This window comes from Pollicipes pollicipes, unplaced genomic scaffold (genome assembly GCF_011947565.3).
Source record: "Pollicipes pollicipes isolate AB1234 unplaced genomic scaffold, Ppol_2.1 Scaffold_7262;HRSCAF=8765_pilon_pilon_pilon, whole genome shotgun sequence".
Classification (NCBI taxonomy): domain Eukaryota; kingdom Metazoa; phylum Arthropoda; class Thecostraca; order Pollicipedomorpha; family Pollicipedidae; genus Pollicipes; species Pollicipes pollicipes.
The window spans coordinates 17,694,787-17,722,491 of record NW_023597055.1 but is presented as its reverse complement, the minus strand read 5'-3'; the positions used below and the strand labels follow the sequence as shown (position 1 = coordinate 17,722,491).

The 27,705-nt window shown below is 55.2% G+C and overlaps 2 protein-coding genes and 1 long non-coding RNA gene across 3 annotated transcripts; all 3 read right to left on the bottom strand.

Moving 5' to 3' along the window:
- Positions 1 to 9,038: 9,038 nt before the first annotated feature.
- Positions 9,039 to 11,086, bottom strand: LOC119114291 (formin-like protein 16). The gene is made up of 3 exons (XM_037238488.1): positions 10,960 to 11,086; positions 10,483 to 10,594; positions 9,039 to 10,114 (listed from the first exon to the last, which is right to left on the bottom strand). The coding sequence occupies exon 3, from the start codon at positions 10,016 to 10,018 to the stop codon at positions 9,539 to 9,541; it is 480 nt and encodes a 159-aa protein (XP_037094383.1). The 5' UTR covers positions 10,019 to 10,114; positions 10,483 to 10,594; positions 10,960 to 11,086; the 3' UTR covers positions 9,039 to 9,538.
- Positions 11,087 to 11,158: 72 nt separating this feature from the next.
- Positions 11,159 to 12,857, bottom strand: LOC119113515 (protein tincar). Its single transcript, XM_037237818.1, has 3 exons — positions 12,780 to 12,857; positions 11,246 to 12,076; positions 11,159 to 11,199 (listed from the first exon to the last, which is right to left on the bottom strand). Exons 1-3 carry the CDS (start codon positions 12,850 to 12,852, stop codon positions 11,159 to 11,161), a joined length of 945 nt encoding a protein of 314 aa, XP_037093713.1. The 5' UTR covers positions 12,853 to 12,857.
- Positions 12,858 to 13,246: 389 nt separating this feature from the next.
- Positions 13,247 to 25,881, bottom strand: LOC119113683 (uncharacterized). The gene is made up of 3 exons (XR_005095920.1): positions 25,750 to 25,881; positions 17,207 to 17,255; positions 13,247 to 13,269 (listed from the first exon to the last, which is right to left on the bottom strand). It is a non-coding gene; the product is annotated as an uncharacterized LOC119113683 (long non-coding RNA).
- Between the last annotated feature and the right edge of the window lie 1,824 nt (positions 25,882 to 27,705).

Below are 27,705 nucleotides of genomic sequence, written 5' to 3'. Positions count from 1 at the left end.
TTTGGGCATTTTTAACCTAACCTCATCTAACAACTCAAACCAAACAATACACAATCTAACCAAACATGGCACAACATAGCACTGCTTTCTCATATCAGATGGGGTATGGGAAAATAACTTAATAATTGGTTTACAATCAAATTGATCATCATAGTAATGTTAACCATGACAGAATAACATGAGTAACATATTAAAGTTAAAGATAAATCAGAAAAAGGTACACATCTATACCAATACCATTTTAACTTGGCTAGAGAGGCATAATCACCAAAATCTGAGTTTCAAAAACCATGCAGTATTGATACACTGTCCCCCAGACTGCTGATAACCCATAAACAAACTTTTGGATCTGCCTGTGCATGGATTCAATGAGCTTACTATAATCTATGCCTATTGAATTGCAATGACGACAGAAGCTGCGACTAATCGCTTCACAACCAAACTGCCGGCTTGCCACATAACCTACAAAAGAGCCACCTCTTCTATTATATAAACTGTGCGAGCCTCGTTTCTTACAACAGATATGAATTCATACTCACCTAGAGTTTTTCAACCGGTTCCTCACTCCACGGATCGCTATTTCTTAATCGCACTTCCCTCCCGTACCGGTCACGATAACGCGGAAGTCGGTTCGTGGGAATAGGGATGGCCTTGAACGAACGGCACCAGGCAAGGTAACTGATCTGGTACTTACATAATCTGTCTGATAGCAGCACCGGCCAGCGAATGGTTTTTTAACAACCAAGGAACAGAATATGACCTTCTAAATAAAGTTCCTTCGATCTTAATTTAAATTATTATGAAAAAATCGAAGTATGCCATCTTTACAAATGATACTTACAACATAACCAAACATTGCTTTGTCCATCACATGATTACGGCTCCTGATTGGTTGATACTACTGCGTTCAGCCAATTAGCGCGCGCTACACAATGACGTCGCACATTTCCGCGGGAATCTTCCCGTAGCGGCCGGCGGATTTGTGTAAAGCGAGGGGTGGTCACGTGACCAGCGGATAAACACAAGTTGATTAAACCCCACTTCCTGGGGACCGGTCTGAGATTGATAGGAGCGTCGTCTGATGAGTTGAGAAGCATCACCCAATGGTCAACAAAGTGGGGACCGATTTTTCGGTCCCGACTTCGGAACGGTCCCCACTTGGCGTACGTTTAGCGGGCGTTTGTCCCGACTTCGCCGCAAAGACAAGTACACACACACACGCACACACACACACACACACACACACACACACACACACACACACACACACACACACACACACACACACACACACACACACACACACACACACACACACACACACACACACACATACACACACACATGTGATGTATATGTCCACATATTATATATATATATATATATATATATATATATATATATATATATATATATATATATATATATATATATAACATCATCATATGTAGCAAATGCGCGGGTATTTCCTGCACGAACCGACTGTAATGCGAGGAACCCCGCGTCATTCATTTTTAACAGGAGCAGGCATTTGGCGGGACTCAGCAGCAGTGCCTATACGCATTCTACTCGATAGACTGGGCATTATGACACGCCAGGCATAATATACCTACTTTTGTAAAATCAAAGACGGGCATGTACCAACATCGCATACATAATTGGATTGGTTGGGAAATTCGGCAGTCGGCAGATTAATCCAGTACCGGCTGAGGCGTTTTCAGAAAAATGGCCACACAATGAAAGCACTGTGAGGGACCACATAATGTAAGAATTGTGACAGACACTGAAAGCACTGTGGGGGACCGCACTATGTAAGCAGCAGCCGCTACTGCAAGCGACTTGATTGCACGATGCCCCGAGGAAGATCTTGGTGTCTATAAACAGAGCTGAACCTCTAAAAGTCGAAAAGTATTTTTTAGAAGTAAGTAGAGATCAGTTGCGTTAAAAGTGAGTGAGAGTGGGGTGAGTTAAACATTTTCAGTGACGCGGAGGCTGGGTCAGCAGACGAGTTATCAATACGAAGAAGACTCCGTCAGACACCGATCAAGGACGTGATCTCTTCCTTTGAGAAGAGGCAAAATAAATCTCCGAAAGGCAGTCACTCTACATGCTGACCTCACGGCTTTCATTAGAGGTCATTGGAAAATCTGTGAGATATATCATGCCCCTAGATCGTTGGCTCCTATATTAAATTACTAGCAGACGACGTAACGTTTGGAAGGGTAATCACTAAAACACAGGCGCGACCGCGAGGTGATGAATGCCTAATTTGACACGTATTGCACAAACCCTGTCGCTTTTATCGCGTTTTTTAAAAATTCATAAGCTTGGAATTTGATCACTTCACATAAAACCATCACCTATGTGGTAAAGCTGTAGTCCTACGGTCCGTCGACAACCAACAGCAAGAAGTCCCACGATGATGCTCACCATGCCCTCCAGTTAATTCAGTTAAGTCGGTTGATGTTAATTCAGTTAACGTTAACGTTAATGCCCACCATGTCCAGTTAATTCAGCCGCCTGGGTATGACACGTTTTCATGCAGATTATCATTTGTAGACATTATATCTAGACCTCTTGTGTGTCTAGAATTTGATATATCTAATATATATCTAAAATCTAGAAATACTCCCGTACTAATAGATCATCTCTCAATATTTTTGTGCTATTATGCAAGCCAGCGTTTGTGGGAAATTGTGTCGGGAAGTCTTGTTTGTGTGGTGAAGTTGGTAATTTAATGCATGCCTAAGGTATGGTGGAGAGTTTGATGGGAGCTGAGAGGGGTCTCAAAGTGCACACGTGATTTTCATACGGGGACATGGCTTCGAGGAGCCCCACAAATTGTACGTCATTTCACAGCGCTCCGGGCCATGTTCAAATTTAAACATGTATTCAGCTGCTGCCCTGGCTGTCGAGTTCCTTCACTGTTTTCATTTTCGTGGTCGAGGAAAGCAGAGCCAGCCGTAGATCGAGTTTAAATGTGAGGTCCCGGCAAGTCCAGAAGGTGGAAGGATATCCAGGATTCGTAATTCAACTATCCCCCAGTCCAAGGCCGATGTGTCTGCTTTCCGAGCAACAGCAATTATCCTGACGTGAGTTGAATGACATTATAGGTTGTATGTTTTGGCTGTGTGCATACTTTTGAAAGTTACAGCGATTAAAAAGTATTTCGGTGATGGCTGATCCCTGATGGCTCCACTGAGCATCCACTTCACTACCATTTTGTCATATGTTATTGCGTTACGTTGCTGGCGACAATTTTGTTCGCAGAAACTCGGCGGGCGACAAAAATTGCACTTACATCACCCTTTTCCAATACAAGCCTCCTGAATTATGTAGCACAAAACGTGATTGGTGTTTGAATCTCGCACTGCACGCGCACCATTGATTGAGAGCCAGTTGAAATTAGTTTTATCTGGAAACCGTGCCCACAAACGCCAATCACGAACTATTTGATGATTGTATTTTTATTGGCCTTGAACGCCACATGGCCAATGGGATAACATATTTTGAATGACATTTCTGTGGCGTCATGCACGTTTGAGTGACCCTGAAATGGTTTGCACGAAATAATTTGCTCATCTTTGCGGTTTTGCAACTCAGAAACTAGAGGCTTTTAAGTCTTAAGAAGGGTGCGGCTGTGGGTTGCACCGAATGATCGTAACGATAGCTATTTCAGTTCAAGACTCACCTGCAAATTTGGAGCACTCCCTCCCAAGGTTTGGGTGGCGCGGGGCCTTTAAGCGTGACGAGCGTGGTTTTGTGCCGGCGGTGGTGGGCGGCCGCCACATGAGAACACTTTTCATAGATGTAAATCAACACCTAGATATGGACGTAAATAAGAAATGAACGCATGGACGAGTGCGCGAAGTTCGCTGGTAGGAGCTATTTGCCACTAATTTTGGTTAGCAAGTGTGCCCGCACATCCCGCCATGCCATCAAACTGGTTACAAATGCCCGTAATTTACGAACCTCGCGAGAACTGTATGAAATACGCGTTAGAATGGTTGATAGCATATCTAAAAAAGAATTATACCTTTAATCGCTTTTTGCATACACAAAATATGGACGTACAATGACAAGCATTTCGAATCTATCTCGGAAAATGCATGCTGCAACCGCGTCATACCAAGGCATTGCTGGTTCCCGGAACCCCGCACCGCATCGATACAAACTGCGTCTCGGCTCGCCCAGCACCCTTGGCTGGCGCGCCGCACAGCCATCACAAGAAATACCCGGGGCCAACATCGGCCGATGGCATAGATATGCACCTGAAGCCGGTCCTCCGCATGATGAACTGGCCTGGCGCCATTGAGGGGCCAGGCCGGCCGACCGCCGACGGTGGCGCCCTCTTTATGCGCTTCGGCTCGGGGAGGTGGCGGAAGCCGAGAGCGGCTGCAGAGGCGCAGTCGCGCGCAGCCTGTCGCCATGCCTGAGCCAGTGGCAGCAGCAGCAATGACAGCAGGCAGATGCTTTAGCTCACTACCGCACAGGTGACGCAAGAACAGTTTGAGGCAGGTTTCCATGGGTTTATATGTCAATCACTCATAGTAGGAAGAAGCCGTGATCACTCCGCCTGCCTAAGGCTTTTGTTTGGTAAATTCGAGCATAGATTCAATATTGTACCCTTCTATCTGGAACCTACGCCTGCTTCTCCACAATAACACCAAAAAACTACGTTCACTATTAAAAATACAGCGCTTTATCAAGAATGTGTCTGCATGAAGCGTGGACGCCAGCTGACAAGGGTCTGACGTCCCCGCCCGCGACGGTCGCGCACTGCCAACAGCGCTTCGACAGTTTGCCGACGACGGCCTTGGCTAGGTCGGCTGCGGGGTCTCGGCCAAGCATGACTCCTTCTCCGGCTCGCAGCCCGAGGTCAAGGTCAGGCTGAACGGTGGCCGGGGAATGAAGATGGACAACTGACTCGCGCTATGTGTCGCACAGAGATGGCTTTGTGAAACTGCCCACCGTTGGTTAGGCCTCTGTTTTGTGACGGGATGCCGACACGTGTGTTTCTGCTGACGACGAGTGGTGTGACTCCCACTTGCCGGCACCTGCGGCATTTATTTCTCACGCGAATACTTTTGTACACTTTTGTGGGGATGTGCCGTGTGAGGAATGGTGGCGTGCATGCATAGATGTGTTTAAAAAACGAACTGCAGGGATTATCCAAAGTGGTGGCTTACAATCGCAGCATCTTATCGGATGGCTCCCCGTGTAGCAGAGCTTAGCGAACTACGAGAGCGTTGCATAGAGATGTGGTCAAGCGAGACCGCTGTGCCGTATCTCACCCGGCCCGTCACAATCGCTCGGCAAGATTGCCTGCAACGCCCGAATAATCCGCTGGAGTAGCCAACCTATCTAATCCAAAGTCGGAGGCCTCGCAGCAGGCTACGCTTAACGAAGCCCCTGATCACATCACCACCTTCACCGTCAAACCTGAAACGTAAAACGCTCGGTCACGTCTCCCTTAAGCATGGTGATTGAGATATGTATGACTCCTTTCCAGCTCGCCAGTGGGGAGTGAAAATATATCCACCGTGAGATGTCAGAAGGTGATGGTGAATAAAGAAGTAAGGATTGTGTAAAAATAATGATGACACAGTGGAACAAGATTTAGGACTTTTGTTCTTTAGGTTCATACCTCGCGGGGCTTCTTGCTCTGCGCAAAATGCAGAGGTAGGAAGTCCGTGCATCATGCAGACGACAGAGGCAAGTATCTAGTATGAAATTGCGAATGATATGGCTCCCTTTTAAGCGGTCACCAGAAATGAACTAAAATGACCAGAATGGTCACCTCCAGCAATTTGGATGAATCACAACCAAAACGAACACCTCACAACCGATCGGTTTATTGCCATCAATATGGACGTTTTCACCACCTGTTTGACGAATTTGCTAACCATAATGCCTACTGAAGTAACAAAACACACGAGTAAAACGTCTAGAAAGAAAAGCTTCCACGAGACTGACTGATGTTTCACCAAACAGATAAAATACATCACCAAGATACAGCAGGAAATCACGAATTTGTGCCAGAATTTATCATATTCAGCCCACCAGCAAAAAACGACCATATTTCAAACTAAACTGGTGTCAACTTGGGAATATAACGTTTTTGGACGCAGACCCCATTATTCACCTTGGAATTGCGTTGTGGGAGCGAGTCGCTGACTAGCATTGAGTTTCGTACATACTACACGTTCAGGAGCGCAGCCAGCTGGTGGGGAAGGGGGGGGGGAGGCACAGGGGACATATCCTCCCGCTAGGTCTTAAGTGGCTTTCAGGACCATCGGCTCAAAGTATTAAGGGCCCGATCGGAGGGCCCAAAGGGCTGGCCGGGGAACGACCTCGAGGCAAAGGCCTGACCATGAAAGATCAGCCAAAGGGATTCATCGCGCCTGCGAGGGTCCCCGAACGATAAAGGCGTCTATGTACGCCTGAGACCACTAATGCTGGACAGTTGGCTCAGAGTCGGCTTGGACCCTGGGGTCCCACTTGCGGAGCAGGGACAAGACCAGTGTCTGCAAATGTTCTTGAAAGCCTCCTGCGTTGACTGGGACTCTGATACAAAGTGGCTACCTGTATCAGGGCACAGCGTGGTTTACAGGGGGGCCTATGTCGACAAGAAGCTCCTAGTCGACAAGATGCACATGTTGCTGAAAAAGAACGGGGCGGGAACCTGAATGTCAGAGAGCCATTTGCCTAGGTCGAGTTCCTCATTACCTGACATGAACTGAAAATACGAGAAATTTCAATGAAATAGACTACGATGAGGCAATAGAAGGGTCTGGCCAGTCACGGATTCTAGGACCAAACAGAGGTCTTCAGAGGAGCTGAATTTTGTTAATTTTGGTGATTTTTACCTTGCCCATGTCCTTATCCCTACCCTTGACCTCGATCTTGCCCTTGTCAATGCTCCTCCACCCATACTCGGAGGTTTAGCTCTGCTGTCTGGTCTGTTTACTATACCATACCATATTTTAACTGATACCAATGGTGATGACTCGGCCGTCCGGTGACAAACTGGCTGTTTCGACTTGCTACTTCAATTGATGATCAGGGTGTGCATTTTGGTGATGGAATTGGCCACCCTGGTTGTCAGATTGATGTTGTCTCGAATGATGTAACTTTCCTGTGGCGAGGGTAAGATTGAAATATTTCTTGCCGCGGCAGGCTTGGAAAATCGAGTTACAAATGAGCGATGTTTTTCTTTTGGAGGCACTCACGAGACGGGTATATGTTAACTACATCTGAAACATTTAAACACATTTGATGTACTCATTCTCAATGTAAATACTATGTGCAGCTGTCTTGCATTGCGCAGGATGCGGATAAAGAAAACCTTTGCATCCTGCAAACGGCAAAGATGAACCTTGAGTACGAAGATAATGCTAGCTCCCCAGGCCTGTATATCTGCCATAAATGTAAATAAGTCTAGAGTACTTTTACAGTGCATAAATGCATGAACTGTGTTAAAAGCTGCGCTATGCCCTGCCAAAAAGCCGCGTTATCGTAGATGATATCGCTTTGCAATAAGACATGCGTGTTTCCACGTTTCATGACAATGAAAAACTCACTCTTTTGCAGCCTATACATCGTCCACATGGTTGTGTACCTGTGGCGAGACCCGCATCGAGGTGTCAATGGGCTTGTAATAGTTCTCCCCAACCAGTGCATACTCTAAATGTGCCACGCCAAAGTCCAGCAACACATATTGCACATCAGAGAAGCATGCATTCGCGAAGCAGGTTTCTGACCTTGGCTTAAACTTTGGCTATGCAGAACAAAAACGCTTTAGGTAGCGGGGAACTCATACGCTTAAACAGCAAACCACGGGGTTAGCGAATACATCGTTTGTGGCCTTCGCAATGTGCGGACTCCTTACGCGTATCGCACAGGGTGACAGGTAAGCATCCGAGCCGCAGACCCACAGTGCGTGCGTTTGAAGCCCTGCGTTGTATTACACACGCGAGTTAGCTCCAGCCTAATAATTGGTGCTTCATATTGCGTTGTTACAGGCTCAGGCCCAACGCATCACAACGAATAACTTAAATGATACAAGTGCTTTTTAGATCATCATCTAAGCATAAGAACTAAAGGTGACTTAGATGCCAGTTATTCCGCCCTCAGGAAGGATAATTGTCTGCTTCTGTAAGCACTAGCCTTAACAAGTATCTTCGGGGAGGGAAAGAAAGGGAGGCACCTTCCAGAGGGCAGTGCTTTCCGCCCTCACCGTCAGGCACACTATCATGAGGTTGCATCCATCGCGTGAATGTCGCACCTGACTGTCCTCGCTCGCCCTCCTTCGTCATCCACCTCGTACTCAGTCGTCCTCGATCGCAACAACCGGGATGCCATCTTCTATTCACGGCCGACTCGATTTATGATCTTGTCTATGTCATTCAAGCCACGCGCCCGCAAGGGACACGTTCGGACACAAGCCGAACTTCCCAAATTTGGACAGAAGTTTCGCCGGTCGATGAGCATCTGGAGCGGACATACTTCGGAGTATTGCAGACTCCCTGCGACAGCGACGACAGTATTGCAGACAGCGACGATCCTATTGCTGCAGTGTCCGTGTTCCGTGTTCCGTGTCACCACTGTGCCGTGGCGCTGAGACCAGCACTTGGAGCTCCCTGACCATGGGCTGTCGCCCCAGCCATGAAATGATAGTGACATCTTCGTCTGAATGCTGCAGATGTACTGCATGTAGATGGTCCAGCTATATTTGGCGCCGTATGTACAATGCCATGCCTCGTATGCACCGATCGCATTATCATGTACGTACGTTCATTAACAATTAGCTAAATACAGTCATTTTGTTGCACGCCTCTGATAATGTCAGCCCACAGGTGCACCCTGAGCCATGGGTGAAAGCGGTCTGAAGATCACCTCGCGGTACCCCCGCTCCCGACACTCCTGGTCATGGCACTCACACCCAGGCATGCGGGTGTTCAGTCAGATGAAGACTTAACTGACGTTAAGTGACAGCTCTGACGATACACCATCGCAACGTAGCACGAAGCCTCCGGATGGCAGCCGTTGTACTTTCACTAGCCTTTGAACGATTCTCCGCGGCTTCTCAAGACTCTCTTTTGCCCTCTCATCCGCCATCGCTAGCTAGGGGTCCTTGGCAACATATGCTTGGACACCCAGTTCGGCATATGGCTATCGATCCATTAGCCATCATTTAACGTCCAGTAATTTGTAACACAATCTCAGGACTACATCGATAACTCAAATAAATAGTGTTAAAATCGTTAGATCGCTCACTGTTGTGACGCACGCCTGAGCGGGCGGTTGGACCAGCGGCAGTTACCGCATCGTAAGGGAATGACACGACGCAGCCATGCCAGTCAGTTTGTCACTAATCTCTAGGGAGCATTCCTATACAACGACTCAACTGAACATCACACAGCTCAGCATACGTGAACGCCACGAATAAACGTAAAATCACACATCGACGGATATGATTATACACCGTGTTTCATACGGAACACGGAGCTGTGTTCATCACGGAACACTGTGTTCATCACGTGGACCCTGCGTCACTGCCACTGCTCACGCTCATTGAAAAGTTCGCTGAGTCCCGCTTGTTCCCGGTCGAGCTCAGCTGATTAATGACGCCGAGCGAGCGCGGACTGCGCATGCGCGGCATGTCGCTCAGCCGGTCGGCCTCCTCGTAGAGCCTCATGGGCGACGGAGGCGGCGGAAGCAGCGATGGCGGCGGTGGCGGGAGGTGATTAAGCGCCGTCTCAGCGATGCTCGGTTCGGGCGGCGAGAACGCCGAGTTCGGCGACGGCACGAGCGCGCGCGGCGAGCGCGGCGACTCGCCAATCACGGTCGTGCGCAGGTCGAACGCCACCTTCGGTTCGGTGTTGGCGATCCGCCTGCCACCTGCCGGTGGCCCGCGAAAGGAGAAGCTGCGCTGCGGGCCGCCAGAGGCGCGCGGGAGCGCCTCGAAGCTGTTGGCGCGCCGCACGGCCGGCGGCCGGACCTCGTTGCGGGTCATGTAGACGCTCTCCGGAGGGGGACGGATTGCGTAGCGGGCGGGAAGCAGCGGCTGTCGTGCCGCTTGGTGCACCTCGCACCCGGCCGCACGACGAATCTGCCAAACGCAACGGAGACGACGCGTCAAGCTGGAGCACAGGTTGGCAACGTCAACAGGTTGGTTCCAGGCCCCTAGCCTCGAAGTATGAGGGTGGTGGCACAAATATCGAATTGTCTCCTAGCTTCTGTGAAGTTAGACTGCATTTCCGTGCACTCGTCCAGTATCTAGTGTAAGCCCTTTGCTCAGTGTGGGAGAGGGGGGAGGATGGTCGCTGTGGTCCTCTCCTTGGCTACATCCCAGAACGATTTCTTCATAAGCCCACACCGCAGGTACAGCGATATTTTTTCAATTCGCTGCTGACACGGTATGGATCAACACCTCCTCACGCCTTGGCCTGTTGGCATGACTCCTCCCCTGACACACACCTGCTGCTGGCTCTTGTAGAGGCAGACGTAGTCGCCCTCCTCGGCGCCCGCCTGTCCGTACGGGGCTGACTCCCGCACCTCGTCCGTGGGCACTGGCTGGTAACCACCGCACCTGAGGATGACAGACGGCGGTTACACCTGCTGATAGGCATCTTAACACGCTGCGATAGTCATCAGGTGTGTTTGTAAGAGTTGGAATGGGGACACAACGTGGCAGTTTGTTTAGCGAACTGCAAAACGCTGCCATGACTAGGCTAAGTATTGCATACCTCTTTGTAAAAATACACACGATAAAATGACGCATTCGTGCTCTGCCAAAGGCAAAGAGCAGGTTCTTCTAAACTAAACAAAGTCAAACTATAAAAATGGTGTCCTTAGCCACAAGCCCGTTGCAATAGATTCGGGATACGCACCAATCACGAGGAGACCCCTATGTGATGACACTGCTGTCTGGGCGCCTATGAGTCCGTGGCTTACCTCCTGCCGGATCCGTCACGTTCGAAGGTGACACGTGACCGCCGCTGCTGGGAGCCGCGTGGCAGCTGCACGTAACGCTCCTCCTCGTCCTCCTGCTCCTCCTGGCGGGCGGCGCGGCGCGGCGGCAGCGCCGCCTGCCGCAGTGGCGCCATCTGCACTGGCTTGGCCGGCCCGCAGCGGCGCGTGGCCACGCCCAGGATCAGGTTCTGCGCCATCGTGTCGCCGACGACGAAGGCGCCGCTGTCGGCGACGACGAGCAGCGGCGCGGCGGCGCCGGTGCGGCGGCCCAGCTCCACCCGGTGCACGAGCTGCAGGTGCGGCGCGTCCGGCACGGCCACCGTGCCGGCGACGACGCGCAGGCGGAACTGCCACCGGCTGCGCAGCGTCAGCACCAGCCACAGCACCACCCAGAGGAAATGGTGCACGATGGCGCCGATGACGGCCGCCAAGCTGGCCGGATCCAGGCTGCCGCGGTAGACGGCACTCAGGTCGTAGAGCAGCGGGCCGTCTGCCACGCCGACGGCAAGGAGCAGGCAGAGCGCCGCGCTGTGGGCGAAGTAGCCCCAAAGGCGGCAGCGCGCCTCGGCCATCTCCGGCAGCTGCCGGCGGTGCGTGGCCACGAAGGCGGCCAGCTTCTGGAAGCCGTACAGGAAGACGGTGGTCCCGGAGAGCAGCACCAGCAAGCTCGCGATGCCGTAGAGGAGCGCTGTGAGCGGCGCGTTCAGCAGGAACGGGTCGGGCAGCCTCAGCAGCGCAGCACCACCGTACACGTGGATCTTGTACAGCACCGAGAAGCCGCAGAACGAGAGCAGCAAGTGCGCGCCGTTCAGCAGCAGCTGCGCCGAGAAGGCGGCCGCCAGCACGCGCTGGCAGTCCCAGAAGACGGCCGCGTACCGCACCGACAGCACCAGCAGGGCGGCGGCCAGGTGGAGGAACTCGGGGCCGACCGGCAGCGGCGCCTGTCGGCGCAGGTAGCCGCTGACGGGGTCCAGCACGAGCGCCGGCGGCGGTGCCGTCGCCACCACCGTCACGTTCTGCGCCGGGGAGCTGAACTTGAGCGGCAGCACGCGCGTGGTGAGGTCGAGGAAGGCGTCCAGCTCGGTGCGCCACACCAGGTCTGGAAGGCGGCGGGACTGTCAGTCGGAGCTGGGTATCTCACCGTGGGGGAGGGGAGGGGGGGGGGCACGCGGTAATAACTGTGTTGCTAGTGGCGTGGTTGTATTTGGTTTTGAAGGCGCGTCAGGGAACATTTTGCTTGACACCCTGAATATGTTGTCCACGGCATAAATAAGAGTTTCTGGGAGTAAGTGCGAACATATTTGTTTCAGGGGTGTGCTTGTATATGCATGGGTAAATTACTGAATGTGAGCACTGCACGGCACAAACACCCAATCTTTCCACCCCGTCCCTTGGATGTCACAGTCACAACGTACATTATCATGTCCTACCCCCACTTAGCGAAAAAGATATTACATTGGGCAAAACGGGTGTGGAAATGGGGAGTACAAGAGGCAGGGCGCCGAAGAAGACGGCTCCAAACGGCATAGTATGGGGTTCGCATCCAGGCGCGTTCTTACCTTGATGCCAATAAACATTCTTTACTACTCAGGTCTATCCTGTCAAGATACCATCTCCCCTTCGTGACGTCGCCGAAAGCACAGCGTGGACCGCACACCTGCCCTTCTCTGAGAACGTCCATGCACTTCATGGTCATCTACCTGGGATCACAAAGGCCTAACCCGACATCTCTCCTGGCTCGACTCACACGACCCGGTCAGCGCCGCGACGCCATCTCACCCGCTCACTCATCGGCTTCTCACCTGGCGGCAGGAAACCGTTGCCAATGAGCCTGGCCTCCATCACCAGCTCAGCGACGCACAGCAGCGCCGCCATCAGCACGTGCAGCAGCGGCGCCGTCGGCGGCCCGTGGCGCCACATGTTCCGCAGCGCGCCGGGCCGCGGCGATGGCAGCGCCGCGCCGCGGACGCGCGGCGAACCGAAGCGCGCGCCGTCGTTGGCGCGGTTGCCGACGCGCAGGCAGCTGGCGACGAGGAAGAACGGCGCGAGCGCGAGTGACACGGCCACGAGGCCGAGGTAGACCGCCAGCTCGGCGGGCGTGGTCTGCCACGGCAGGCGCAGGTAGGCGCGGTACGCCAGCAGCGCGCGGTACGCCAGGCCGGCATGTAGCGCGCACGTCAGCACGCCGTACCAGCAGGACCAGAGCGCGTTGGCGCGCGGCCGCCGCCAGCGCGCGGCCCGCGCCGCCGGCAGCGGCCGCTCCGGACCGGCCGCCTGCAGCCGCTTCTCGTCCTGTCGAAGACGAGGAGAGTCGGTTAGCGACGCGACGATCAGGACGGACGGCGGAGCCGCCGCTGGATTCGGTGCACGCGCGGACTGCGCGCAGACAAACACCGGTGAAGGATTCGATGTGTCAAAGGTGGCGGCGGTCTCACCAACTCGCATTGAAACTGAGTCACTTTTGACACTTTACCGTCATGCCATGCTCGTGTCGAAAGCTTTGCTGCGCTGACACTCCCAAGCACGTTCCACCCGTGCACCAAAGCACAGAAAAAGTGGATGGCCGAACGAAGTCAGCATAGGACAAGGACAACTGCACTGTCCACAACTATCATGGTAATGACAGTGGTAGGCTTGCGGCACGTTTCCAAATGTAATGTCATCGTCTTCTCCCGAACGAAGGCACAGGTGCTAAAGACCGCCCACGCCCTCACCGTCAAAGCGCACACATCACAGGACGTGACCGTGACGTGACATGACGTGACGTGACGAAAAATTGTGGCAATCTGGTGATGACCCCAGTGACAACATGACTACATGACTTCGTTTAAAAAATGGCACACACACACACACACACACACACATTTCCAATGGAGATGTCAAGTGCGTTATCACCTCGCCAGCTCGCCACAAGCGTTCAGGCGCGTGACTACAGGTGACCTGACGCATGGTCGTGACTGACTCGTGACGTCACGTGACGGCTCGTGAGCGTGTTACGGGCGACGGCAGCTGTGCGGCACAGCGACCGGGTCTGCAGGACGGCGCCACTGTTTGGTATTGTTCGACCGGCACAAGTGGCACGGACGACCCCACCCTCGAGCAAGGTCGGGTTGATGCCGACGAGGTTAGTCGTAGTGTGTAGTAGTTCGCGATGAGTAGATCACCGTGTGAAGTAGATCCTAGTGTACGATCTATGCAATCGTGTGTATGTGAGCAGTTCGAACGCCAACTTCCGCACAAGAATACGTTTTCAATATATATATATATATATATATATATATATATATATATATATATATATTCGTAGGCATGAGTGCTGCGGGAGATGGGCATTTGGCAAAGACGTAAAATATTTCGGAACCACATAAATACGGCCGCAGGCGGGTGATTCGCAAAATGCGTTTCAGGCGTGTGGCGTGACACCACTTTCCAGTGCTGACTTGTTCCTACCTGGGGAAAACAAGGGCGTAGCATACGAATGAACTCAGCCGCTGCTCCGAAACGGAAACGGATGGCATCTAGCAGATAACATCAAACTGGGGGAGGGGGGGGGGGGGGGGGCGATTAGAACAACGTCGGCTCCACCGGCCTTGTTATGACGCCGCTGCGCGTCGGATGCACTCACAAAGACAAACCACTTAGCCAGGCGGCGGCAGCTGACGACTAACCAGACCAACGACAAAAACAGGGCCGCCACGGGCGCCGCTCCGCCGCAGCGGCAGCCGGAGGTCCGGCGCGCAGGCCCGTGTTTACGCCCCCCCCCCCCCCCCGTCTCGGCAGGCACCTGGCGCGAATAATCCGCGGCACACAATCTGACGGCAGGGAGAGGGGGAGGGGAGGCAGGACCACCTGCTCGTCTGCGATCAGGGCGCGCGCCTTCCGACTGGGGCGGCATCTGCGGCAGCGGTGCCGCCGCGCGTGTTTGCGCCGTAGATGGCTCGAGGCCGGGGTCAGCCGACCGACCTCGCCGCCAGCTGATAGCGCGACAGCTGATGCCGCGTGATTGGCTGCAGCGCAACATAGAACTGCCCGATTGGCTGCAGACACTAGCGATCTGTCGCGCCGCAAACCAAGCGTGAGATCGGCTCTTGCGAACAACTGAGCTCTCTGTCACCTCCAATTACGTACTGCTGGCGGCAATGTATTGCGCATGCTTTGGTCATCTATCACCGGGTACGAATGGCTTTAGACAGCAAAGCTCAACCAAGCAAAACAACACTGCGATAGTTATTCCGAAATACAAATAACGCGCACGGAATGACAGGTGACCGAGCAGTTGCCTCAGCAGAGGTGACAGACCCACCCGTCGCTTGGCCGTGTCTGTTGCAGACATTTGACCCCGCGACACAGTTCGGAATGGGGGAGGGTCATCTCCAAGTCACCGATGCCCTTTTCAGCCCACGTGCCCGGCGCGATCCGCGCCGTCCGTCGTGTCTGGGCGACACGATTCCAGATACTGCCAATCACCCGAGGTTCCAGCTGACACGCGCCGCTGCACTGAGCACCTGCCTCCGGGGAAGCTGCAGCTCGGAGTGGCAGGCCGGCCGCTCCGGCGGCTCATGCGGGCGTGACCCTCGTGCGCCGCCCGACCGGCGCCTGCAGCCGCGCCCGGCCTGCAGTTGGCGGGGCTACCCGTCAGGGGACAGCGGAGGAGCCGAACCGTCGCCCGGGATGTTCTGGCGATTGTCAGACGGCCGCAGCCGGCGGAGCGGTGGCAGGCCCTCTTTGGCCGCCGGAGCGGCGGCAGACACTCCCCGGCCTGCCGGACTGGCGGCAGACCCCTCCCAGACCACCTGAGCGGTGGCAGACCCTCCCCTGCCCGCTGGAGCGGCGGCAGACCCTCCCCGGCCTGCCGGAGCGGCGGCAGACCCTTCCCGGACTACCGGAGCGGTGGCAGACCTCCCCGGCCTGCCGGAGCGGCGGCAGACCCTCCCCGGCCTGCCGGAGCGGCGGCAGACCCTCCCCGGCCTGTCGGAGCGGCGGCAGACCCTCCCCGGACCACCGGAGCGGCGGAAGACCCTCCCCTGCCCGCTGGAGCGGCGGCAGACCCTCCCCGGCCTGCCGGAGCGGCGGCAGACCCTTCCCGGACCACCGGAGCGGTGGCAGACCCTCCCCGGCCTGCCGGAGCGGCGGCAGACCCTCCCCGCCCGCCGGAGCGGCGGCAGACCCTCCCCGCCCGCCGGAGCGGCGGCAGACCCTCCCCCCCGCCGGAGCGGCGGCAGACCCTCCCCGCCCGCCGGAGCGGTGGCAGATCCTCCCCGCCCGCCGGAGCGGCGGCAGACCCTCCCCGCCCGCCGGAGCGGCGGCAGACCCTCCCCGCCCGCCGGAGCGACGGCAGACCCTCCCCGACCCCCCAGGGTGGCAGATTCTCCCCGGCCCGCCGTCTGGCTCACTTCATACGTCGTCCTCAGGTAGAAACACCATTGCTACTTGCAATGCAGATTGCGGCTAGAGTGGCCGCGCGCTTGATATGAGGCAGGCGGCCGTGCATGGGGAGGGAGGGGGGAGGGGGGCAGCCTTTGCTAATAAAGCCATGTGGTCACTCACCGTGTCCACTGTGCATGTTAGGCTTTGGTGGGCTGCTAAAAATGTTGCCACAAGCGCAATCAGCACAAGGCCATCATGAAAATTGCACACCATTTTGCCTTGAATGATTTATGACGGGAAGAGGCTGACTCTGGGCGAACGAGAGAAACGACCGTGTTAGTGGTGCGGTTGTGGTCGATGTAACGTGTGAGTGTGGTGCACTCCTGCATTGAATTCAGCACCGCAGCATGACACAGCGCGTCTTTGTCAACACGTCAACGCGTCGCTTTTCAACAAATTTGGACATCCGCATCGCCCGTGCACTAACTGCTCATCATCGAATCCTAACTGGAAAGAAAATTGGTTAACCTCGGAGCCAGTCCCGACCCCTCTCGAAGTCAGTCACAAGGTGGTTGGCGTGTGGCTCAGTCCTTGTTTCCCGAACACGATGAACAGGTGGGACACTGCGGTCTCGGGTAGTAGACCGTTTAAACATCTTCCCCGTCGCCCCCCTGGCGGTAAAAACTCTCCGTGACACATGGCGGCCGTCGCCCGGACGCATTAGCAGCGCAGCTGACGACAAACGCGCCCCATCCGGTGTTCACCCATCTGCCCTGCTAAAACGGCCGACCCATCACCTCCCGCACCTCCCCACAAAAACACGCACCCAGCGCTCCTGGCGGCCGCGTGTGCTACTACTCACCATGACGACGGCGAGGACGGACGATCAGCGGCGCGCTTTTTATCGGGACCTGCAACAGAGACGAAACACGCGCGTCACACATCAGCACCAGCTCAGGTGGGGGGAGGGGGATGCCTCCACGGGCGAGGGGAGGGGAGGGGCGGCTCGGCTGACGCGCCCCCTCCCGGGGGAGGCGGGGACAAGCCTCAGCGTGAGGCGCCGCCGTTAATGAGCGGCGTGTGGTCGCGGCGGCGGATGCGGCGCAGACGCGACAGCTCGTTACGGCGTTGCAGCGACGACGAGCGGCGCAGCTGGGCCCGGTCCGGCGGCGGCGCGCCACAGACGCCGCCGCTTGATTTAGAACAGACGGGGCTGACGGGCGGAAGGTGAGTGGTGCGAAGCGGCAGAGGTTTAACGAGCGCCAGCCTTGCAGCGGTGCACGCTGGGCTGTCCGCTGCCTCGGCGGCGAGGGGTGACAGCGAGGATGCACGGGACGGCCGCACAAAGGGCTCTCCGTTTCTCATGGAGCACACGACACGCCCGCTGCAAGTGACCCTTGCGACCTTGGTTATTGTGTTTCGCTTTAATTGGACCGTTGCTGTCCTGGTACACATGCACCGCGAAATGGCAACAAACGACGCAGTTACGGCTTAGCAGCCTGCCGCCAATTTGGTACAACTGTGCGGTCCTACAAGCGCTGGGTCCGTCCGCAATCGAGCGTGATATCGTACCTAAAAAGCGTATTCTTTGTACCGTATGCGTTAGACGTGACTGCTTTCAAAGAGGCTCGTGGTGCAACGCACTCAGCGCTAGCAACATCATCAGAGACGTCAATGACCGCTTGTAGTCACAAGTTTGTGAAGGAAAGGTCACAGGTCTTGACACCGACCCCGTAATCCTGTCATTGTTACTCTCGACACAATCACATTTTCCTTTTCGCTGAAATGCCATAAACATGTGGATCTCTCAGGGCGCCAGAGTCAGCACAACACAAAGGGAGTGGCAGGTTCAGTGCGATGCCAAACAAGGACAGAGTTACGAGGCTTGGGCTTCTTCTGAAAAGGCAGGTTTGAAGTCTAAGAACGAGGTCACTTGCCAAGGAGAGAAATTATCACCCGCACGGCATGCCCAACGCCAAACCAAATATCGCTGGAATCAGAAGCAGAAATGCCTACATTTGGAATGAAGCGAACACTCCAAGGAGTGTGTGGTGCATGATAGGACATGTAACGTAGGACAAAATTGGGACATCAGTAATGACTGGAGTTCGAGGCAGATATACAGGTGCTTATTGCAGTGACCTGGCCATCAAGCCTCTGCTGACCTAGGCGGAAATATAATACAACGATACCATAACCGACGGGCCGCGCGGACATAACCACGGGGCACATGCCCCCACCCAACTTACCAAACCGAAAGCATGTGACCATATTTACGCGACTAAATTTTGATGGTCAAGAATTCCTGGTGGACACGTGAAAATAAGGAGGTCGGGACCATGCGGTGCTGCTAACAGTATGCAGCAATCTTCGAGCACCGCGGTCGCGCTAAATTCAGTTTTCAGCGGAGTTTTTAGTTCTGCCCATTTCCGCACGACTGTGAAATCTTGCGTGCACCCCTGTAACCGCAGCGCAGATATTTACTAAGTCAACTTCATCATGATGTAATTCTAGGGACAGGGTACATTCGAAATGCGTCGACAAATAGGAAGGCTCGAATATTATAGAATATTAATACCATTGTCTTATACATGATATATTAAAAATATGCCATATTATATATAGTATTATATAACATATCATACTAGATAATAATATATTATTATTTAATATAATAGTAATGTTTCTAGAAGCAACATATTCGAAAGCGGAGACAACATCAATTAAATATGAATACTTAACTGACCCATGCCACGGCCCGAAGAAAAAGGAAGGGGCTTCAGAAACAAAGGAACGTCATCAGCAAAAATTTTCCAGAATTGCAGCTGAAGGCAACCACCAGAACCAGAAGCTCTTCTCAGCGACCTTCTTCTTCGCACATGCGCTTGTCCCCCTACCTTACCCCTCACATGGCATCAGCGGCGGCTGTGACCATGCACACGGCACGTGCATGCCAGTGTTGCACAGTTTGGTCCAATGACACGTTGGCGTCAAACCGCAAAAAGGTTTAAAGCATAAGGTGCTAAAAGTGTTACACAACGAATGCTTCATTTGCGACCATGGTGGACGTCACTGAAGTCACCACATGGTCTTTCCAAAACGTCGAAGTGATATCAAGCCTCGCGTGAAAAATGCATGACAAGCCCTAAACTCAACAGCGTGTACAGGTCATTTGTAGCTTTGTTAAGAATTCGCTGAAGATGGCGGATAACACCACAGATCTGACTGATGGCAACCCTAGCGCAGCCAATTGTTGGATCAATGGCAGGGACTAAAATATTCGTTTTGCTGGACCAAACGGTGCGTCAGGGCCGCTCGGCGGCGGTGGCCGGACCGGTACCGATCTGCAGCACGTGTCATCCTCCCCCCTCCCTCCCCCCTGGAGCACGCGGAGACAACGCCCCCCTGGCGGCCACCGCCGGCGTAATCTCTGGAGGCCTTTACAGCCCGAGCGGTCGTTCGTCAAACACGGGCTCCTGGTGACGCGTCAAGCGGTAGAGGTCATCCCAGCCCCGCCGCTCGTCACCAATCACGTCGCGCGTTCAGAACGCGGCTCTCCTCCGGCTCCGTGAAACTCGCCCGGCCGCACCGGCCCACGCGCCACGATCGCTTGGTCCGCCTCTGACGCTGGCCATGGCGTTTTACTACTCAGCAACTGGACGGCGGTCTTGCATAATCGGCGACTGCACCGCGACTCACAGTGCACCGCAGCAGGACTGGGGAATCCGGTGGCAATCAGGTGTCATCGGAGACAAGGCGGAAGACACAGCAGCTCAGGCACCTCGTTCAGACGACGCACCTGAGGTATTTTCGCAACTCATTCCCAGGCGAGTTGAAGCAAGCATGGGCCATTCACGTTCTCTTCTATTTTAGCTCGTTCAGGTGTTGCCCCAGTTCCTCGGTCTCTCCGGTCCTCAGTCCAGACACCCCGGTCCGCTCGGTCCTCAGCCCAGATACCCTGGTCCGTCCGGTCCTCAGCCCAGACAGCCCGGTCCCTCCGGTCCCCACCCCGGCAGGTGTGGCCGTCGCGCTCCAATCTGGTGGCGCCCCAGCCCGCATCAGATGGCCGGGCCGCGACGGCAGCTGCGCCGGACCGGTCGGGCCGCCGCCGCCGCACATGCCGCTCAGGAATGCGGCCAAACAGCGCCCCTCTGAGCAGGGGCGCTCTCGCCGTCCGCCCGCCGGCGGCGCACCCCCTCCTGCCAACGCTGCGCCTCTGCGTTGTCATCGCTTTGTTCTCGTCGGTTTTGAGCTTCCAGCCGGGATTAGCCCCGGTTGTGGGGCCCTGGAGGCGCGTCTGCCTCAGCGCGCGCCGCCGCCGCCGCCGCCGCCGGGCCCTTCCACAGAGCCGGCGGCTGACTGGACCTTGGCGCGCTTTTTTCGGCGCGCAACAAGTGCCGTGCACCGGAAAGGGGCTGCACGTCGCGGCCGGCCAATTTGCCGCGGAGGCGATTAGCGGCGTAATTAGAACAGTCCGTCATGGGAGGAAGGGAGGGGTTCGCCAAGGTCGCGCCCAGGCGGCAGCCAGGAGGGGGGCGGCTTGGGACGCGCCGCCGGCGGTGTGTGCTGGTTTGAGCGGCTCGTGCCGGCAGGCGCGCGCCCAGCAAAGTGCATGCGGAGGGTGTGGGGGGGGGGGGGTCTAATCCTCTTCGCGACCAGCTGGCGAAGACACCAGGGAGTTCAGGGGTTGACCAAATGCTCACGTCAGGAGGCGTGGTGGCCTGTGCCGGCTTAGTAGCTCCCCCCCCCCCCTACAGCAGTGCTCGACACGCCGTCGTGCGCAGCAGGCCACCCAGCAACGTCGACGCCGAGAGCCCGCTCTCGAGTCCGGGAGGGCGTCAGACGCTGCGGCACGCTTGCCAAACTGGCCGGGACGCGGCGCCATGAGTAGCCGCCTTCGTGACGCCGGGGTGCGTGCGTGACGCCGTGTGGCGAGCGCCGCGTGACGGGCGGGGCGCGCCGTGAGTGGAGGATCCAGATGGGGATGAGGATGTGGCGTGCGCAGCGGTCCTTCAGGTTAAAGGCACCGCTCCGTGCGCATCTGGCTTAATATGGGAGGCTTAAGACACGGCTTAGGAGCATCTCAGCGTCGGAGCCCCTCATTTCGAAGGTTTGGAGCCCCAGGAAGCTTCAAAGCTGCTTAACATACGACAGAATAACTGTTAACGTGTTAAACGACAAAGTTGCGTTACAGAGCACAAGTGATGCTTGCAACGCGAAGCTACAAGCTTACGGTTTGTTTATGTTTCGTTATGGTGAATGAAAAATTACGATAACACGAATAGCCTTCAGGCTTGATAAAAACATTCCTTGAAGCCTGAAGGAAAGACAAATACACAGGCAAAGCCTGCACATTCACACCGACAAGGTCGATGCAAACCATTCCGGCAGTTGCAGGCCGTCAAAAACACAACCGGCACGCGCGGCCGGCAGGTCCAGACGCCTCATCAGTCATTAGCGCGAGCTAATTACGGTCGGCTGGGACGACAGCCGGGCGCGCGTCGGCCGCCCGCCGGTGAGCGCCGCGCCGCCCGGCTGCCCCGGCCGGACCGGTTCTGCTCTCCGTATACCTCACCAGAGAAATCCTCCATTCTCGCCGCAGCTGCCGCCCGTTTAGGGACCGTCCACGGGAGACGGCCGGGAGGGGGGGGGGGGCTTTGTCCCGACGACGGGCTAACGGCTCGGGGTGTCGGGGCGGAGGAGCTGCTCTTTTGAGCACGCACGGTGATGAGAGCGCGATAAAGGTTTGTAATACGAAGAGAACGACGGCGGCAGGTGGACGCTCGCGATGAAGAGAACGCGGGGTTTCGTCTTTTATCGCTCAGCTACGCAGGTGATTACTGCAGATCGGGTCATTAAAGCCCAGATAGGAGCTAATCGCCCACTCAGCGCAGGTTCTTACGTTGAAGCTTGAAAGCGGCATTTCAATTTACGCCCCTTTTCATGCCATGATTTTGTACTCATGTTTATTTGCTACTTTGACGTGGAGCTAGTTATAAACTGGAGAACATCGGGCATAAAATCATGCGGGATCTAGCGCGTTCACGTTCTTTCCTCGTTTTCACCTATTCCGAAATGACCGGAAGTGTTGTCATCCCCAGGCAGGCAGTTTGCGCTCTTTTTGGAATGAAAAGCTGTTTGAAAACCCCCATGAGCGCACAGATATCGTCCAGACACAGCGCGCCCGCGAGCCATCCTCACAGCAGGTGGCGGGCGGCGGGGCCCGCGCCGGTGCCGATCTGGCGGCTAGACTGTGCCGGAGGGCACGCGCTTCATGTCTGCCCATCCCCTCCGCCGGCCGCCGGCGCAGGGGCGGGGCGAGACGCCTGAACTGGGGCCGCCGCAGGGCGCAGTGGCGTGTCCAGGCACGCCGGTCAATCAGACGCGGCTCGCCCGGGGCCGACTCGGGCGCTGCTGGCGGCCGCATTCCACAGCCGGGGGCTCGAGAGCAGACGGTCACGGCCTGGGTCCGTGCTCACACCACGGCGTTGTCGGCGGGGTAATCATGGACGAGCTGTTAGCCGGACAGGTGACACGAGGGAAAATAATGGCTGCACCTTATCATTCAAGCAGATCGGTGGCAGGTGTACGACATATTGCAGTCTGTTTTCCACTGAGCATCCTGTAATCGAAAGCCCACAGCGCTGAACGCCATGAAGCTAAAGAATCCGTGAACATCAAACACCAGCGCAGCAGCAGAAAAACAACATGCAAAAATGCCGTCGAATCACATACTTTTACCGTCACCACAGCTGTGTTGGCTCCATACGTGGCTGGCTATCCTACCTGTCTCTCTCGCCCATCTCCCTGCCTGGTCCTCCCGCCCATTTCCCTGCCCTGCTCCCAAACCCTGCTCCCCTGTCCGGCTCCCCTGCCGGGCTCTCACGCCTATTTCCCTTGCGCCGCTTCCTGTCCGGTTCCCTCTTCGGCTACCTGCGCGGCTCTCGTGCCAGGTGTCCCTGATCGGTCCCCTATCCCGCTTCCCTGATGGGATCCCCTGCCCTGCTCCTTTGCCCGGCTCCCTTCTCACAGGGCAGGGGGCGGCGCGCCACGGGACCGCGGGACCGGGACCTTGGTCCACCGCCGCTCTCCCGCCCGGCTCCCCTGCCCGCCGGCGGGCGTTGCGCGCGGAATGGCCGCGCCATTTCAAGCCTGAGCGCCGCTCCGAGCCCGTGACATTCCTGAGCGGCCGCTCGTGAAGGCGCCGGCGCGCCAAATCTCAGCCAGAACGGCGCCGAGGCAGGTGGGGACGATGGCATGAGAGCACGACGGGGCCACTCTCTGGTGGGAATTGCCACCGGCGTTTGGTATGGCGGCTAGTTTTCATCTATCTAATAGAAGCCGCATGATAGATGCATCTGATAGCTGCATGCGTCATGCATGCATGGTGAAATGCATGCATCGTGAAAAGCATGCATGGGGTAAATGCTTTCACCCAACATGTTTGCCGGCTTCGCATTCTCTGAAGTTTGCGGAGGTGCCGATCAGTTGGGAAACACACCGCGGTGGAGAGCAAAATATCGCCGCCTGTGATTTGTACTCCGAGTGACCAGGCCATTTCAGCAGCCAAGTTCGGAATGCCGTCCTACATCTGAATACCATCTGAATGCCATCTCGGAGTTGTTACGCTGCCTCCTCATTAGCCATGCCACATTTGGCTATCTATCTAATAGCAGCTGATTGGTATGTTTATATATATATATATATATATATATATATGTATATATATATATATATATATATATTGGTGAGTAATTTTATATATTAATTATACATTACTGATATTAACTATATTTATATATATATATATATATATATATATATATATATATATATATATATATATATATATATATATATCTCTCTCTCTCGGTATGTAATAGCAGTTATTGGTATGTAATCTATCTAATAGCAGCTATGAAGAACCTTGTTAACCGAGAGGAGTGCACATTCATCCGTCAAATTCCGTCACTTTTCATTAATAAGAGCAGACGCCGAGGCCTCCAGACCTTAGCATCCGTGACTGAGTAAATCCATCTTTGCGGCGAAGACAAGACTGCCGATCATGCCTATGGACGTCTACTTGCCTAGTCAGTGGCATCCAAGGCATGCCTAGCTTTCCTCGTGGCTGGTAGAGCACAGGCAGCATCATTGTTGACAACGCAGCGGACCACATCGTGCAACCTGGCGCTGCCTGGCTCCTCGCAGTTTACCCCAGCTCTCACACAACAGCTGACATTGCAACAATCCACTATGGAACGTAGCACAATGGAATTCAGGTGGGCAAAATCTGATGCCACTAACCACAGCCAGCACAACTGCCTACCATGTCAAGCACAACATGCATCAGCAACAGTCACAACACGTCTCACGGCTGGTCACAACACGTATCACTGCTGGCCACAATACCCTCGACACATTACACCGCTGCATAAGCCGCATATCTCAGATCCCTACGCTTCTAGCGAAATGAGAACACAAACCGTCCCTGTTACACAAATGAACGATAAGCAGGCACCAAAAACCCGTGATGGAGACATTGCAGGTCCCCCATTCAACAGAGCGTCGCAGAAGGAACTCGCTCGTGCGTGTCGGTCCCGCGTCCGGCAGGCTCCCTGGTAATGCGATTGGCCACCCCCGGAGGATTAGCGTTGAATGAACGTATAAAAACGGGTTCTGTGTCTGGCTGTCAGGGCTAACTTAATGGCGCGCTACAGGCAATGGCCGTTGGCCAGCGGCCATGAGTTCGTGTGAGCGGTCATCAAAAACGCCTCAACTAGCCCTGTTATCTGCTCTCCTGAAGGCGATATAGGCTATGTGAGCGATGCAATCGGTTTCATGAGCTATATGGAATATCCGGTGCCCATGAATTCGCCGGTGGTTCTTCTCACGCTTCTCGAAACCAAGCGCTCATTTGAAATATTTTATTAGGCTCAGAACATGTCGGTATCAAATAATCTGACCGGCCAATAAAGACAGCGATAAGCTAAGTACTTATGTGTGTCACGCGTACAGCACCCAGTCTGCCTGCTGGACGACCCAAGGCCATGATCTGCTGACCTGGTGGGAGATCTGGTGGGAAGGGAGGGCCTTACTGAAAATATGGCCCGGGTTAAGCAGACGATCCCCTGGGTTGTGGATTGTGGAGAGGCACTGGCTCGCCTGTTCATGCTTGACAGTTGGTCGACGAGCGTTTCATAGACGGTCATCAGACATATTTACTGACAGCTTAAGCCCAAAAGGACAAAACCCCGCAAATCGTGGGTCAAAAGCATGCATGCACAGTGATGAATAGCAGACTCGGACTGAGCCAGAGCAGAGTAGCGAACAAGACAAGACAATATCAACCAAATGCTCGTTAAAAGATTCCAACGCCATGAGGTCATCGTAAGACAGCGGACTCACCTTGCGCGGTCGTCAGCACTGAGACGTCGGAACAGGTCCAGCAGCCGACCCGACAGCAGCAGCAGGTCCAGGCCGACTCCCGCACCCCTCGCACTCCGTGATCCCGAGCGCCCGCTACGGTCACCGCTCCGCCGCCGCCGCCAGCGCACGACTGGGGCGGGAGACCGCGGCAGCGGCGGCGGCGGCGTCTCCCCGCCCCACCTGCACCCCCCCCCCCCCCCCCTCCTCCCGGTCAGCAGCTGCCGTGCGACAGCTGGCCGCCGAGCACGTGTTGTGACGTCAGAGCAGGTGCTGCGCCGGGCGCGCGCGCGCCGCCGCCGCCGCGTCTTCGAATCTGACCTCGCGGCCGAGGCAGAAGGGTTGGCCTGCGCCGCGATTGGCTGCGCGCGCCAGGTGCGCACCGGGCCGATAATGTGTTTTTTTGTTGGCTATCTGGTCAGGCCGCGCTGGTCAGCCGGGCGGGCCGGTGTCATGAGAGGGCGCACGTGCCCATATGCGGCTTGGGGTGGCGTTGGGGGCGGCGGGGAGTCGGGGAGGGATCAGTCTTTCGGGAAGCAGCTGTGCAAGGGCCACCCCTCGGTCTTCGCGCCCCTTTGTTGGCCTCCTGGCCGGCGTCCAGTGGGTCACGCCACCTCTTTGATTAGAACTCTCGGCCGTAACCGCCGGGAGAACGTAAGGCTCCGTACTGACCCTAGTGACCTGCAGCGGATGTGTAACGTCCGTGATTCTTTTAGTGCAGACATCCGCGGTCGCGTTCGTCGTTCTCAACATGGGGTTGGTCTGACCTCTGACCCGCACCGGCGGCGCTGCCGGGTCTCTGACTGCCACCCGCCTCGCCTCCGTGCCTGCAGCGCGCCACCCATGGACGTCCGCCCCGTTTGCAGCGAGGCGTACTCGCGCGGCCTCGTCGTCCGGAGGCCTCGTCCGGCCTCGTCGCGGCCTCGTCCGGACGGAGCTTGGCCTCGTCCACATCCGCTCTGGCGTCGTGACCCGCAGCCGGCGATCTAGATCCCGCCCAAAGCTGCAGCAACCTTCAGATACCTCAGATACCTTCAGCAACCTCCAAAATACGGCGGCACAACCAATCCGACGTAGTAATTTATGAGCAGCAGCTAACGCGGCAAGCAAGCTCACGCCTCACAGAATTTCTGCTGAACGTCGCACTTACATCGACACGAGTCGCTGCACCACGGTAATCCCGGCACTGGTCAATGGCATCACATCCGCTTCTACTCGGGAGGAAATGTTCGCCACCCGCTACGCTATGCAGACACTCTGTACGCCGGGTTAGTCACTACAACCACTTAAATTGGAAGTGCGAATGTTTTCGGCATGTTTCACCCGTGTTCAGCAGGTCATCCTTAAAGAGCACAATTGGGCTCATTTCGGGCACTAGCAGCAAAAAATGCACAGAGCCAACCTGAGCGTTACGACCGGGCACATTAATGATTATGTAATTGGTTCTGATCGAGTGGGAGATGATTTCCTAATTAAGTCATCATGGCTTGTTTCCCGGCAGATGCTTGCCGAAATAGCCCTGATGGCAGCCTATCCTGATCGTCAGTAATAGTGCTCATTACAGGTATGCTCCTGAAGCTGACGAAGTGATGATGGGTTCTGTGTTTTCACTTGTCCCATGGTAACCACACTGTTCTCATCGTCTGTTGGTATATGCCATTCATAATGGAAGGGAGCGGCTCATGTTCACATACATAGAGCCTCCGCTGTGCTGGGACTCTTTCCATACAACTGAAATAGTCTATCTCCCCGCACAATGTCCCGTCAACGTTTTACGCATTCATTTCTTTCCTCATTTACATCCTAAGACTCCGCAGCTCCCGGTGGATAAGCTCTTGCCCTGTGTCCCACAATTCTTCAGCAGACCCTTCCAAGCACTTCGCCGCCCTTGACCCCGCTCATGTCCTCTTGCTGTGACGTCCATCTCCGCAGCGGCGG